Source organism: Henckelia pumila, unplaced genomic scaffold, assembly GCF_033568475.1.
Source record: "Henckelia pumila isolate YLH828 unplaced genomic scaffold, ASM3356847v2 CTG_429, whole genome shotgun sequence".
Classification (NCBI taxonomy): Eukaryota; Viridiplantae; Streptophyta; class Magnoliopsida; order Lamiales; family Gesneriaceae; genus Henckelia; species Henckelia pumila.
In genome coordinates this window covers 3,753,542-3,770,515 of record NW_027331826.1, presented here as the reverse complement: position 1 = coordinate 3,770,515, position 16,974 = coordinate 3,753,542, and the positions used below count along the sequence as shown (strand labels likewise).

General features: G+C 37.6%; 1 protein-coding gene across 1 annotated transcript; it reads left to right on the top strand.

The window, feature by feature from the left end:
* Positions 1–291: 291 nt before the first annotated feature.
* LOC140871190 (uncharacterized) lies at positions 292–3,056 on the top strand. Its single transcript, XM_073273618.1, has 4 exons — positions 292–1,366; positions 1,883–1,899; positions 1,993–2,091; positions 2,958–3,056. Exons 1-4 carry the CDS (start codon positions 292–294, stop codon positions 3,054–3,056), a joined length of 1,290 nt encoding a protein of 429 aa, XP_073129719.1.
* Positions 3,057–16,974: the final 13,918 nt, after the last annotated feature.

The window sequence follows — 16,974 nt, the reverse complement described above, 5'->3', positions numbered from 1 at the left end:
TTGAAAACAGTTTCCTATATTTGAGCTTGGCTCAGTCATATTTGAATTTAAAATTATTTTCTGGAAATATTCCTAAAATTAGCATTGATTTTTGGAGTCACATTGATGTTTTGCGCTATAGAGGTGGTTGTAAGCCATCCATTTTTAAAAAAATCCATTTGGTTTTAAAAACCAAGTAACTAGTGCTTGAAGTGGAAATCATTCATGATTCTTGTATATTAATCTTTTAGTATATGTTATTATATATAAATTTCATAAATTTAATTGTTTGTTGAAGATAAGTTGTGAATTATGGATAAATCTTGGATTCGCTCGGATAGAAGATCTAAACAGTATGAGGAGGGTGTTGAACAGTTCATCAGCAGTTGTTTGCAAAATATCCATGTTGACCCCAATTTAATTCATTGTCCTTGTTGCAAATGTATAAATCTGAAAAAAGGACCGGTTACGTCCATTCGAGAACATCTTTTTTTTCATGGTTTTAGTCAAAATTATGTCAATTGGATTTGGCATGGCGAGTCTGCCAAAAATGATAGAGTAAATTGGAGTACCAACCAGGATCCAACTGATGATTATCACAAAGACTTTGAAACAACTAATATGTATGAGGCAGCATACGAGAACTACACAGAAAATCCAGAAGCATTTGTGAAGTTTTTGGAGGACGCAGAGAAACCATTGTACAATGGATGTAAGCTTTACACAAAGTTGAGTGCATTAGTGAAACTGTACAATACCAAAGCAAGGCATGGGATGAGTGATGCTCTATTTTCAGATCTATTAACAGATTTTGGGGATATGCTACCAGATAATCACAATCTGCCATCCTCAACGTATGATGCAAAAAAGACATTGAGTTGTTTGTCGTTGAGTCATGAAAAGATCCATGCTTGTTCCAATGATTGCATCCTTTATAGAAAACAATATAAAGACTGTGTAAGCTGCCCTAAATGTGGCTTGTCGCGTTGGAAGCTAACCAAGAAGAACATTGAGAAGAAAGGTGTTCCTGCCAAGGTGATGTGGTATTTTCCCCCCATACCAAGATTCAAACGTATGTATAAATCTTTAGAGACCTCAAAAAATTTAACTTGGCATAAAGAAACCACAAGAGTTGCTGGTCAGTTACGTCATCCATCTGATTCACCATCTTGGAGGTTGGTTGATCATATGTGGCCCGACTTTGAAAGTGAGCCAAGAAATCTTCGCTTAGCACTTGCAGCTGATGGCATTAATCCTCATAGCAACCTTAGTAGTCGGTACAGCTGCTGGCCAGTCATGTTGGCCACATATAATCTGCCTCCAAACATGTGCATGAAGAGGAAATTCATCATGTTAACTATGCTCATTTCTGGACCTAAACAGCCAGGTAATGATATAGATGTCTACCTTGGTGTGCTAGTTGAAGATTTGCAACGATTGCATTTCATTTGTGGATCCTGGACACTTACCTACATGCCCACTTGACAGCGATGGCAGTCACTTGTCACAACATATCTCTAACCAGTTGGAAGCGGTTTGTAGAGACAGCGTATGCCTCATTCCATACAACACTGGGTATGATTTTAGTTCTTTATAAATATATAATGGATACTAGTCAATTATTTTATGTTGTTTCTAAACTCGCAAGTTATTCTTTCAACATCACATTTTTTTAGGTACCATTGGATCTTGACCATCATCAATGTAGCTGAAAATATGATATATTTGTTGGACTCTACAACAAATAGATGCCGAGACGATGCATGAAAAAAGATAGTGATGAAGTAGGTAGTATATTATATATGCAGTCACTTATACATATGAAAAAAAAATAACTTGTTACTTTTTAAATGTAGTGGGGTCAAGCTGTACAATGCATCGAGGGGTATTCCTAAATGACCAGGTTTTAAACAACTGACGGTATGTGGTGTGCTTACGTATGAATGACATTAATTGATAGGGAAATATTATTTGGATTGTGATTGATGCAATTGAGTTTCAATTTTATTATAGGGAAATCTGAAACAAAGTGGTGGTGTTGAATGTGGATATTATGTGATGAGGTATATGAAGGAAATAGTTGAATGTGAAGTTCTACGGGTGGAAACGATGGTGAGTTTCAAATTTTAATTTATGCTCTGCTTTATTTCAAAATAAGCTTGCCAATTAAGCATAACGTTAGCAAAGTTCTACGGGTGGAAACGATGGTGAGTTTCAAATTTTAATTTATGCTCTGCTTTATTTCAAAATACGCTTGCCAATTAAGCATAACGTTAGCAATCTGTTAGTGATGGTTTTTATTACCATATGGCAAAAGGAATCACATGTGCTTCTGTTAGTGCTTCTGTTAGTAATGGTTTTTCAGCACTATAGCTTCTGTTAGTGATGGTTTCAGCACTATAGCTTCTGAATCACATGTGCTAAAGGATCGAGCGGTAATTTGCTGTGTCTCAATCCCTCCCTTGCCTGGTCTCTTGAGCCTAGGCCTTAATGCACTTGCATGCTTTTACATTTTATTTTTGGCTTGGCTTGATAAATTGGGCATCATATGCTAACACAATCTGCTAAGAATCGATCTTGGCAGCAAAGAGGATCTTGAACAACAGTGTCAGCATGCATATGGATTGAAAAAATCTATTTTAAAGTGTCAGCATGCTAACAAAATCTGCTAAGAATCTGTTTATGTTTTGAACAAATCTATTTTAAAGTGTCAATATAATCAATTAATTTCAACAGTGTATGGATTGTATTTGGCTTGGCTTGGTTTGATAAATTTTTTGTTGAGAACTGATCTTGGCAGCAAAGGTATTATTGAATAACATTTTTTGTGGAAAGTTTTAAAACCCATAACAATTAAGCTTATCATACATGTCAGCATGCATACCAAATAGGTTGCTTATTCTTTGTTTTGGATTTCAGTTTGCAACTAGTTGCCTTGTTGGTTTACCGTGACATTCCTATCTTTTTTTGAATTTTAGTTTGCAGGATGCGTCAAGAATAAGGCGTACAGTCCAGAACAATTTGATGAAGTTAGAAGTGAATGGAGTGAATTCGTCTACTCGCATGTAGGTGGTTGAATATGTTATTTCAAATTGGGATAATACTTTGTTTTGAGGGAATACGTGTGGATGTGTACATGTTTATGTGGTTGAATATGTCATTTGAAATTGGGATAATACTTCTTTTTGAGGAAATACGTGTGGATGTGTACACGTATAGTTTTGATAAAACATGTGTGGATATGTGCATATAATTTCGGGTTAATTCGGTGGATAGAGTACTTGTTGATTTATGTATGTGTCGTTTTGGGATGGATTTATTAATTATTAGTGTATTTTTAAGTTTCAAAAATATATTTATGGCATTATTGTATCTAAATTTTAATTTATAAAATGTGTTCTATTGCTTCGGCAATTTTAGAATAAACGAAGTAAATCGTTATCTTCTACTTCGTATTTTAATAAAAATACCGAGGTAAAACATATTCTATTACTTCAGCAATTTCATTAATAGACGAAGTATAAGAAAGCAATTTACTACGGTAATATATGAAATTAACGAAGTAAAAGATATTATATCACTTCGTCCGCTAACAAAATTGATGAAGTAAAAGATATTCTTTGGCTTCAGTAATTCCTTAATAAGCGAAGTAAAAGATTGAATTAACTTCGTATAAACACCGAAGTATAATCATAGTTTTTACTTCATTAAAATCATTAACTACCGAAGTATAAGTATATTTTTGACTTCGTCAATTATGAAATGAGCGAAGTAAAATATATGTTTTTACTTCGGCATCGGTCCAATTCTGCCTCCAAAAAATGACCAAAGACTTCGGTAATTTTTCGTATAAGACTTCGGCGATTCAACGAAGTAAAAACATACCCTATTACTTCATGTGACACTACTTCGGTAAATAAAGGTCCTACGACTTCGGTTATTAACCGAAGTCTTAGGCCATTTTTCTACTAGTGTTTCATTACAATGAATTCGCGCAATCCACTATACTCAATTCTCGAACAAAACAAATTGACTGGCGCAAACTATACGGAATGGTTCCGTAAATTAAAGATTGTTCTAAACTCGGAGAAAGTTTTCTACGTGTTAGAAAAGAATCCTCCAAAGGAAGCATCGGCTAATATAAGTCCGGAAGAATTGGAAAAACTTGATCAATGGTGGGACCATGATATCAAGGCTAAATGCTATATGCAAGCTTCAATGTCTGATGAACTCCAGAGGCGATTTGAGGATGCCATGAATGCTGCTGACATACACATGCACCTCAAGGAACTTTTTGGAGCTCAGTCAAGGTCGGAGAGGTATGCCACCATCAAAGAGCTCATGACATGCCGCATGCGAGATGGGACTTCTGTCCGTGAGCATGTGGTACACATGATTAGGCTAATTGAGAAGTTGGTAACACTCGATTTGACATTGGAGCATTAATTGAATACGGACTTATTGCTTCTTTCACTTCCTTCGTCGTTTGACGGATTTGTGGTGAACTTCAATATGAACAAGATATAGGCCACCCTTGAAGAGATAGTCAATATGCTTGTGTCTTATGAGGCCACATTAAAGAAGGAAAAATCGGTACTCTTGGTTGGCTCCTCTTCTTACTCCAAGAAGGGGCCAAGTGAAAAGGGTAAAAAACGTTCTGCCCCACCCAAGAAAATTGTACCAAAGAAGAAGGGCAAGATAAAAGCTTCAAACGTGAACATATCTGGAGATGTTTGCCATCACTGCAAGAAACCCGGTCATTGGAAACGTAACTGCAAGGAATACCTCGAGCAGTTACGAACTGCAAAGGGTATGTTTTACATTGAAATAAATGTTTCACTTAATACTACTTCTTGGGTATTGGATACCGGATGTGGATCTCACATTTGCAATGATTTGCAGGTGATGACAAGAAGTCGTAAGCTTAGGATGGGTGAGACCCAGCTGAGGCTGGGAAATGGTTCCAGAGTTGAAGCCAATGCAGTGGGAGATGTTTATTTAGTTTTGCAGAACGATTTTAAGTTACTTTTAAGAGATGTTTTATTTGTGCCAGATTTGATTAAAAACATTATTTCTGTTTCTATGCTTGATAGAAATGGTTTTTTTTGCAATTTTGTGAATGAGATTTGCAATATTTACAAGAATGAATGTTAAATTGGAAATGGAAAACTTGAAAACGATCTATAAAACTTAAAATTAAAAGACGTTCCAATTAATTATGTTGATAAACCGATAACAACAAATAAAAGGAAAAACGATAGTCAAAACCCAGCAAACCTTTGGCATGCTAGGCTAGGTCACATTTCCTCAAGGAGGATGAACAAGCTAGTGGGAGAGGGCATGTTTGATATGTTTGATATTAACTCTCTACCTACTTGTGAGTCCTGCCTAAAAGAAAAAATGACTAAATCTCCTTTTAAAGAAAAACCTGAGCGTAGTCAAAATTTGTTAGATTTGATCCATACAGATGTTTGTGATCCATTTAGTATTGGTACTAAATTTGGACACACCTATTTCATTACCTTTACTGATGATTTTTCTAGGTATGGGTATTTATATTTGATGAAATATAAGTCTGAAGCATTTGAAAAGTTCAAAAAATTCAAGGCTGAAGTAGAGAACAAACTAGGAAAAAGTATTAAAGCACTTCGATCGGATCGAGGTGGAGAATACTTAAGTACCGAGTTTTTGGACTATCTAAAAGAGAATGGGATTCTCTCTCAGTGGACTCCTCCTATGACACTTCAGCACAATGGTGTTTCGGAGCGTCGAAATCGAACTTTGTTGGACATGGTTCGATCTATGATGAGCTTCACTGAGCTCCCACCTTCGTTTTGGGGCTATGCGCTTGAAACGGCGGTATTTTGTTGAACAATGTCCACACTAAAGCAGTAGATAAAAATCCATACGAGTTATGGAATGGCAAAGCTCCTAAGTATTCGTTCTTAAGGATTTGAGGATGTCCTGCTTACGTGAAGCAGACAGTGGAAGATAAATTGGATAGCCGATCCACCTTATGTTATTTTGTAGGATATTCAAAAAATTCAATCGGATATTATTTCTATCATCCTAATGAAACAAAAGTGTTTGTTTCGAGGAATGCCACCTTTATGGAGAAGGAGTTCTTACTTGATAAGAAAGGCAAGATGATGGAACTCGAAGAAATTCGAGAAGAACCAGAGATACAAAATAACGATCCCACACCTCAGGAACCATTAAATGACACGCCTCTTTCTAGAAAATCCGAGAGGATTTCTAGACCTCCTATTCGATATGGTCTGCTTCTTGAAGGGGATCAAAATGAACCCGACATTGGATGTGATCCAATGATGCAGATTCGAATTTATGGCTTGAAGCTATGCAGTCGGAAATAGACTCTATGCATACAAACCAAGTTTTGTCTTTAGTAGATCCTCCCGATTTAATTGTTCCAATAGGGTGTAAATGGATCTACAAGAGAAAACTTGGGCCTGATGGTAAGGTATTGACCTACAAGGCACGATTGGTCGCAAAAGGTTATACTCAAAGACAAGGAGTTGACTATGATGAAACCTTTTCACCAGTTGCAATGTTCAAGTCCATAAGAATCCTTATTGCCATAGCAGCTTGGTATGACTATGAGATATGGCAAATGGATGTGAAGACTGCATTTCTTAATGGAAACATTAAGGAAGAGATCTATATGATGCAGCCCGAGGGATTCACATCTATGGGAAGCGAGCATAAGATATGCAAGTTTCAGAGATCAATATATGGTGTCAAACAAGCATCAAGAAGTTGGAACCAGAAATTTGATGAAACAATAAAGGACTTTGGTTTCATCAAAAACCCGAAGGAACCGTGCGTGCACAAGAAAGTAGTTAAGGATGCGGTGACGTTCTTAGTGCTTTATGTTGATGACATCCTACTCATTGGGAATGATGTAGGGATGTTGCAGTCAACGAAGATATGGTTATCAGGTAGATTCTCGATGAAGGATTTGGGTGAGGCCTCCTATATTCTAGGGATACATATCTATAGAGATAGATCTAAGAGAATGATAGGACTCACTCAAGCAACCTACATCGACACTATATTGAAAAGGTTTTCAATGGATGAGTCCAAGAGAGGACATCTACCTATGTGTCATGGAGTTTCTCTATCCAATTCTATGTGTCCAAAGACTGACGAAGAGATAGAGAAAATGACACACATACCATATGCGTCAGCCATAGTTATTATTATGTATGGGATGATATCTACCAGACCGGATGTAGCCTTTTCTCTGAGTGTCACGAGCAGATATCAGGCCAACCCCGGTCAAATGCATTGGAAAGCCGTGAAGGATATTCTTAAGTACTTGAGAAGGACTAAGAATATATTCATGGTTTATGGAGGAAGAGAATTGAAATTGGAAGACTATACCGACTCTAGCTTCCAAAGCGACGTGGATGACTCGAAGTCAACCTCTGGATTTGAATTCATGCTCAATGGCGGTGCTGTCTCTTGGAAGAGTTCCAAGCAGGACACCACAGCGGATTCCACCACTGAGGTAGAATACATTGCAGCATCAGCTGCTGCTAAAGAGGCCGTTTGGATAAGAAATTTCGTCCAAGATTTGGGCATAATTCCTGAAGCTGTTGGTCCAGTTCCGGTGTACTGCGACAACACTGGTGCCGTTGCTCAGGCAAAGGAACCAAGGTCTCATCAAAGATCCAAACACGTACTGAGGAAATACCACATCATCCGGGAGATTGTGGAAAGAGGAGACATCACTGTCGAGAGAGTGGCCTCTACAGACAATATCACTGATCCACTTACTAAGCCCTTGCCAGGACCATTGTTTGACAAACATCGCGAAGCAATGAGATTACGTAGTATGACTAGTTGGCTTCAGGGCAAGTGGGAGATTGAAAGAGTGGGTGCCCGGTAAGCCAACTTGTGGCTAAGGGCTTTTATGACTCTATGTATAAACAATCTTTGTTTAATATAATTTACATTCATTAATGGCATTTTCTTTATCTTTCTTCATATTGTTATATTGTGATATACTATTGTTGTTTTGATAAAGACCTTGAATATACTATAGTGTAAGTAAGATGAGATAGTGAATAAAGAGAGATCGCTATTATGAAACACATCTTATAGTCACTATATATTCTAAACAGTTTCTAGTCAATTGAGCCGTCCGCTAATAAGGATAAGGATCGCTCGAGATTGAGACTAGCATTTGTGATGCCAAGTACCACGTTTCATTGGTAATGAACATGGAGATGTTCAAAGCATGCAAATGGATATTCATATGATGAATGATCGAACTACCCTATTCGCACTTTCCAAGTGGTTATTATTATTTGAGTGGATAAGTCCGCGGTTTTGGTTGCACACCATTAGTCCTTACTACTTGAAACATCATTGAGACTCTATATGCTAGTACTGTACTTTGACTCGTTTACCGACTCTAAGGGGTCATCAGGTGTCGGGATTGGGTACAGTTACGACACATATAGGAGTCGATGCTTTGTTGTCAAGGATTCACCACATGCTTGCGAGTTTGGATATCCAATGCGATCTGAGGAGATATTAGTTTGAAAAATCTCTGGCCAGAGTACATGATGTGCTTTAGGTTACTTAGTTTCCTAGTAGCACATGCGATGCCACTGTTTGATTTTCAAGATGCATTGCATAGTTATCGAATCTCGAATGACTATCGATGTACCAATGGTTGTTGATTCGATCGGGATATATGGATGAAGGGACCGTACTGTACGCTAACAAAAACCTACTGGTTCTTGCAGGCACTATCAGTGATACCTAGGGAATCATGGGGCAATGTTGCTAGACGCTCTTACCATGATTCGATGGGTAAGTCGGAAATTGTTGTTCCGAGTCACAAGGAGTTGTGAGCCCATGGCTAGCTGTATCCCTGAACTATTGAGGGTCACACAAGTAATGGATTACTAAACCCCGTTGAGATAGTTAAATTCAAAGAGTTAAATTTAACAAAAGAGAAGTTGGACTTCTTAACTAAAGGGAGTGGAATTTCCTAAAATGACATAGGGATGGACATTTTTGGAAATCACTGAATTCGAATTCAAAAAAATTATCTTGACTTTAAAAGGTGCAGAAATGGTTTCTGTGCAAATTGGTGAAATCGGTTTATCAATCGGAGTCATGATGAATTTTATATTAATTTCTATAATAACGGGCTTGGCTTGTTGGGCTTAAGTTATGGATTATGGGCCCTAAGGAGTTAGTGTCCTAATACAATTATAACTTAATCTAGTCTAGAAATTATATATAAATACATGTGTAGGGTTCGAAAATATCACCTTTTTCTCATCTTGGATTTTCGAAAACACATATATTATTTGAGGGGGAATTTTCGAATTCTCCTGCTCCTTTTTGAGAAAATTCTGTCTGTGATTTTTTGAAAAGTCACTTTCTGAATTGATAGATCAAATCTGTTTATTCTCTACGATAAACATCTGATTGATTTCTAGTACAATCAATCAGAGGGTTTCTGTTTTTTATTCGTGGACCTGATTCCGGAGATTGATCGAGCAAGTCATCGGTTCCCGGGATTTACAAGTAGAGCAGATTAAATTCTGTTGGAGTCCATAATCAAGCCATTGTTTGAAGAGGTAAAAATATTTAATTGTGATTTTTTATTTTTACTTGCAAGATTTTAATCGTTTGGATTTGATACCCACGATATGGAATCGTTCCATATCGAAAAATAAAATTTTTAAACTTTCGCTGCTCCGGGTATCACATCCGTGTGATCAGAGAATGCGTGTTCCAACAGATGACTCATTTGTTACAGAGAGGTGCAGAAGGATTCTTGGTTTATAGAGTTGATGTACTGAAATCTAGCCCAGAATTGGTTGATATACCAATGGTTAGAGATTTTGCTAACGTCTTTCCAGATGATATTTCTGGATTTCCGCCTATTCGAGAGATCGAATTCATCATTGATTTAGTGTCAGGTACTCAACCTATTTCCAAAGCTCCTTATCATATGGCACCGATCGAATTGAGAGAATTGAAAGAACAACTTGAAGATTTGATTGCCAACGGATACATCCGACCTAGTGTGTCGCCTTGGGGTGCTCCTGTTTTGTTTGTTTGGAAGAAGGATGGTTCTATGCGGCTCTGTATTTATTACCGTCAACTGAATCAAGCGACGGTAAAGAACAGGTATCCTTTACCCTGAATAGATGATTTTTTGATCAACTGCAGGGTTCTTCTGTTCGAAGATTGATCTGAGGTCGGGTTATCATTAGCTGAGAGTGCGTGAGAAAGATGTTCCAAAGACCGCATTCAGAACGAGGTATGGTAATTTTGAGTTTATAGTCATGCCGTTCGGTTTGACTAATGCTCCAGCGGTTTTTATGGGTTTGATGAACCGTATCTTTCAGCGTTATTTAAATGAGTTTGTTAATATCTTCATCGATGATATTCTTATCTATTCAAAGAACCGTACTAACCATGCAGAGAATTTAAGGATCGTCTTGCAGATTTTGCGGGTTGAACAATTGTTTGCCAAGCTATCTAAGTGTGAGTTCTGGTTGGATCGAGTTGTCTTTCTCGGTCATATTATTTCAGGAGATGAGATTTATGTCGATCCCAGCAAGATTGAGGCGGTTATGAATTGGCCTAGACCGACATCAGTGCCTGAGATCCGAAGCTTTATGGGTTTAGCTGGTTATTATCGCCGATTCATCGAGGGATTCTCTTCTATTTCCAAGCCGATTACCCAGCTGACTCAAAAGAATGCGCTTTTTATATGGACTGCAGATTGTGAGGCTAGCTTTGTTGATCTGAAGAGAAGACTGACCAGTGATCCGATTCTTTCTATTCCATCAGGTACTGGAGGTTTTACCATGTATTGAGATGCTTCTAACCGAGGATTGGGACGTGTTCTTATGCAGCATAAGCATGTGATAGCGTATGCTTCGAGGCAGCTGAAGTCGCACGATACTCGTTATCCGGTTCATGATCTTGAACTCGCTGCGATCGTATTTGCTTTGAAGATCTGGCATCACTATCTTTTCGGTGAGTCTTTCGAAATCTTTTTTGATCATAAGAGCCTTTAGTATTTGTTTTCACAGGCAGAGCTGAATATGAGATAGAGAAGATGGTTAGATCTGTTGAAGAATTTTGACTGTGAAATCAAGTATTACCCGGGGAAGTCGAATGCAGTTGCAGATGCCTTGAGCCGAAACCTTTGTTCTTTATCTCTTTCTAGTATCGGTGTTTCTCAGTTGATCGATGATTGTTGCACTTCTGGTTAGGAGTTTGAAACAGATAGAAATACTATTAGAGTATTTGATATTCAAGCCGAGCCAGAGTTATTTATTTTGATCAAAGAAGCACAGAAGTCTGATCCGAGCACTTAGATTTCAGTAGAGAAAGTCAGATCTGGGGATCAGTCTGAATTCCAGGTTAGAGATGATGTTTTGTTTGTGAATAACCGTATTGTTGTGCCTGATATTTCGGAGTTGAGGCAACGTATTCCCCGATAGGCTCATTGCAGTCGGTTCAGCATTCATCCTGGAGGTTGGAAGATGTATAACGATCTGAAGAATCAGTTTTGGTGTAAATGAAGAACAATATTGCGAGGTTTGTATCTCGATGTTTGAACTGTCAGCAAGTGAAAGCAGAGAGGAAGCGACCGGGTGGTCTGTTGCACAGTCTATCTGTTACTGAATGGAAATGGGATCACATTTTGATGGATTTCGTCACGAAGCTACCACGATCTATTCGAGGATGCGATGCTATTTGGGCAGTGATCGACAAATTGACAAAGTCTGCTTGCTTTATTCCGTACAGGATGATGTATCGTCAGATGGCTGAGTTGTATGTTAGCAACGTTGTGAGATTGCATGGTGTGCCCAAGTCGATCGTTTCAGACCGAGACCCTAGATTCACTTCGTACTTTTGGCACAGTCTTCAAGAGGCACTTGGTACTCGATTGCATCTGAGTACAACTTATCATCCTTAGACCGACAGACAGTCATATCGGACTATCCATACATTAAAGGATATGCTTCGAGCAGTAGTGCTAGACTTTGGCATTAGTTGGCAGGATATTTTGCCTCTTGTCGAGTTTTCTTACAACAACAGTTACCAAGAGAGTATCGGTATGACACCTTTTGAGGCATTGTACGTCAAAAAGTGCCGATCTCCTTTTTTTTGGGACGATGTGTCCAAGTCACCTGATTTGGGACCGGATATGCTTAGAGACATGACAGAGCAATTTAAGATCATCCAGACTAGAATGAAGTCAGCGCAAGATAGACAGGAAAAATATGCGAATATCAGGCACAGACCTCTGAGTTTTGATCAGGGAGACCGAGTATTCTTGAAGATTTCTCCTTTCAGAGGCACTGTTAGATTTGGAAAGATAGGGAAGTCATCTCCGAGATTCATCAGACCGTACGAGATTCTCGAGAAGTTAGGCGATCTTGCCTACAGACTTGCACTTCCTTCATCTTTATCTGACATTCACGACGTGTTTCACATCTCTATGTTGCGGAAGTATCATCCAAATCCATTACATATTCTTCAGCCTGACGAGGCCGAGTTTGACGAGACTCTAAGCTACTTTGAGTGACCGATTCGGATCCTTGATCGAAAGGAGAAGCAGCTCAGAACCAAGTTGACTCCTTTGGTGAAATTGCAGTGGAGCCGTCACGGAGTCAAGAAAGCGACTTGGGAGACAGAATTTAACATGAGACAGCATTTTCCAGAGTTATTCGGATGACGTGAGTTCTTCTTATTGTCTTTAGTTCTTTATTCTAGCTTAAGAGTTGTGATTCTTATTGATTTCGAGGACGAAATCTCTTCTTAGAGGGGGAGAATTGTAACTCCCCAAGTTTACTTAATTGAGTTTATTTGATATAATCGGAGATTAAAGAGTTCAAGAGCCGACTTGATTTTGATCAGGGTTTATTTTGAAAATTTTGTATTTTTCAGGGACTAAAATACAAATATCAAGTTTGTTAGATATTTATAGGAGCTTTGACTTGTAATCTCCATTCCATATTCTTCTCTTAGACGTGTTCCTCCATTAGAGATGCCCCAAACCATTCTCCAAGCTTTGTGATTTCATTTTTCGATCGATCCATCCGTTAGAATTTATTTATGAAGGCAGATTAGCGATCACATCAGCGAGAGCTTCGTTCTATAGTAAGTATTTCTCCAATCAGTTGCATGACCGGCTAAATCGGTGGGATATAAATCTACTGGCAAGCGTATCAGGTCAAGTAATAGTAAAGTAGACGAAAAGTCCAAGTATTGATCCCACAGGGACTGCAGTCAATTCTCAAGAATTAATTATTTAGCTTAATCTAGACAAAATAATAGAAAAGATTTTGAATTAAAAAAATAAGAAAATAAAAAAAAAACTGATTAAGAAATAAGAATAAAAATAACTAAAGATAAAAATAATTAAAAGAAAGACAACCAAGACACACGTAGGTACCGAACAAATCATGTAACATGTAGTCGATTCAGGACTCAGATTTAATCTTAATTCACGGGAATTCTCCTAATTTGTTCAAAAGACTATTTTTAGAACAATCAAACCTATTCAAATATTTATAAACTAATCTTTCATAATTCTAATCAAATTTGAATGCATTAAATATTTATGAAAATTCAGTTTACACCCAAACCGCACACTGAAACCGAATTCTATTTCTAGTCGGTTTTACAATATGTTGATTATCAGAGTGATCGAAATCGATACATCCTCTATCGACTTGGAATCAATTAACATGCAAGCAAACAGTTGATCAAACTATTCACAAGATAAATATAAATATGACAATCAATAAAATAAAATCAACTCTAAAAAATCCCAAACAAAACATCCAAGTTTTCTACATAAATTTGTTCGGCCCAATCACGTTGTTTTGGTTGAAAATAAACTACTCAATAATTGAAACTAGAATTAAAAAATAAAATAAAGAAAGAAGAAGAAAAGAAAAGAGAAATCTTCTCTCCCAAACCTTGTAGCCGCCTCCCTTGTGTTGTCTGCGTTCTGGAACTTCCGAACTCCCAAAAATATAATATATCTTCTATTTATATGGTCCGGTACCCATACCAATGAATTTCCTTCCAAAAAAAGGACTTTTCGGAATAAATCTGACGCCGGAACATGCGCGCGCGTGCCTGGAGAAGCCTCGCATGCGCAACACTAAAAAACAGAGTCTGGATTAGCAACTCGCGCGCGCGCAGTACAAAATTTCTCCTGCGAGCGACGATTTTGAAAAATTCATATCTTGAGATCTAGCCGTCGGATCGAGCTGAAATTTGGACAGTAGCTTCAAAAATCTTGAACTTCATTCTGAACGGTGAAGATCGGATTTGGATCTTTCTAAAATTAAATTAGATTTTTTGAACAAAGCTACTCCGTAATTCACTCTTCAACAATTTATTTTCCTACAAAATTAACCCGAGGAGTGAAATACACAAGCATGCACTAAAACACATAAAAACACATAAAAACAATATGAAAGCACACAAAATAGACATAAACCTATCACGAAATAATGCACACAAAATGCACTTATCAACACCCCATACTTAAACCTTGCTCGCCCTCGAGCAAGACATGCAAAAACAATATGCAAACAACTACATAAGTAAGAATGAATCATGAACAGCATAGCCTACGATAAGTTTCAACTTCAAGAACTAAAAACCAAAAACTTCTGATTGTTCACAATACACTGTCAGTTTAACATAAACGTGAGTGTGTGCTATGTCATTCCAGTTTCATGCAACTTCAAAAGAATCTGTCCTAAGAATGCTTAGAGACCTATGACAAATCAGTGTAAGTATCACAATCCAGCACTCCGTCATCTCAACAATCCCAAACAAAAACATGTACTTTCTTGAGATTAATTACGTACCTCCGAATTTTGCACCCGGTATTTATTAAGCCCCAATAATTACCCGCAAACTTAGCTATAACTAAGATAGGATTCGAATTTCAATCTCCTCGTCTATAGCCCGGATGGAGCATCAATCTCATTTAACCCGCAAACTTAGCTATGAAACAATGATTAGGATTTCAATCATTGTCCAAGCCCGGATGCAATTGTTATTTTAAAATTTCAAATTTTCAACCCCATGAAATCCGCATACTTAGTCAAGAACAAGAGATTTGGATTTCAATCTCTGCTCGTAACCCGGATGGAGTTAACTTAATTTTCAACAAAAGTTTTTTCAAATATTTTATAGGTACGCCCAAGATCATACATGCAATGTCTAACAACTATCAAGAATCCAAAGCACTATCATGAACAACAAACACCTATTGTCGTGCAATGATCAAGCAAACACGAACTTCATCAATTACATTGCTACAGTACACTAGTCTAACTTGCGTGCTTAAAAAGGATTCACGAGTCAACCAACAACTTCTCATGTTCAATCAAAAGCAATATTTTCTAATTTTTTTTTTCAACTCTATCATCATCGGCTAACATTCATCATTCTACTTATTCACGTAACACAAACACATAACATAATGAGATGCATGAATACGAACTATATGCAATAAACTAAACCATATGAATGCAAAACAACAAAACAAACAAAACTAATCTACCCTCCATACTTATCCAAAGCATTACCCTCAATGTTTCAAAACAATGAATAGAATGCGAAACAAACACATAATGAAAACAAAAATAACACTCCCCTTGTTTCGTATTCGTCCTTTTCCTCCTTTGTAAAAGTCCAACAGCAACTTCTGGTGGCTGGGCAATATACTGCACATATAAAGGCGACAGGTAAGGCATTGGATTAGCAAAAGATAATAAAAAGAAAAAAAACAATAAAAAAACAATGAAAAGATAACATTGGGTTGCCCCCCAGTCAGCGCTAAGTTTATAGTCTACAACCCGACTATGCAGAAACAACCATCAAAGAGCGGCTGCCGCCCATAGTAAGAATCATACGACTCTACGTATGAGTCTTGATTTCCTTAGCCCTCAAGCTTAGCGTGATATATACTTTGTAAGCTCGTCGGTCCAACAACTCTTGGTCTGAAATTTTTCTTTTGGAAGGAGACTCCGAATCTAGGCTGAAGCTCATAGAGAATGGAATATGCTGGAGGTGGTGTCAATGGCAAGAAAATTTTTTCTAACGGTGTACATGGAACGACCATTGACGAGGTAAAATATGTAACATTGTATGTTTCTTCCTCCTCCATTGTCACTTTTGATTCATCCTCACAAGAAGATTCCTCAAAAATTATTTCCTCATGCTCTGGCTCAATTACTTCACGCTCTTGGCAGATCTCAGAAACTGGTTCTCTATGAAGCGCAATCTGTTTATCCAAAAGACTCAAAAATTTGATGCGGATTTCGAAGAACTGGTTTGTCTCTTCCTGAATTTTCACAAAATTCTCCAACTGAGCCACATGATCCTCAAAATACCCTACACACTCTTCTTGATGCTCCGATGGTTGGTTCGCAAAATTTTTGGAGTTTAATTCTGAAGGATATTTGTGACTCCAACCTTGCAATGAAGGATCACAATGCTAATGGTAGTCGAAATCCGCCATATCATTTAACAAGTGCATAGCACTATCTTCATCTCTTCTGAACAGGTGACTGCCAGTGTCCAAAGCTCCATAATCCACCCAAATTCTTGTAGTCTCATCCAAACTACCATAAAAAATCTGAGTGAGCGTGTAGTTCGAAAAATTATGGCATCAAAATATGTTCGCCAAATCATTGAATCTCCCCCAAGCAGCATAGAAAGACTCCGAATATTGTTGGCCAAACCTTGTGAACACCTGTCGATGATCCATCTCCAAGCACCTCACAAGAAAAAGAGAAAAAAATTTATAATTTAAAAATAATCAAAGGAACGAAAAAATAAGAAAAAAAATGTCTAGTCTCAAACAAATAATATATCCTAATATTAACTAAATAGTCCCCGACAACGATGCCAAAAACTTGACCGGCTAAATCGGTGTGATATAAATCTACT

Coding starts and splice junctions, on each gene's coding strand:
- LOC140871190 (XM_073273618.1), top strand. CDS start 292: ATGGATAAATCTTGGATTCGCTCGGATAGAAGATCTAAACAGTATGAG. Junction 2,092..2,957: donor TTCTACGGGTGGAAACGATG/GTGAGTTTCAAA, acceptor TTTGAATTTTAG/TTTGCAGGATGCGTCAAGAA.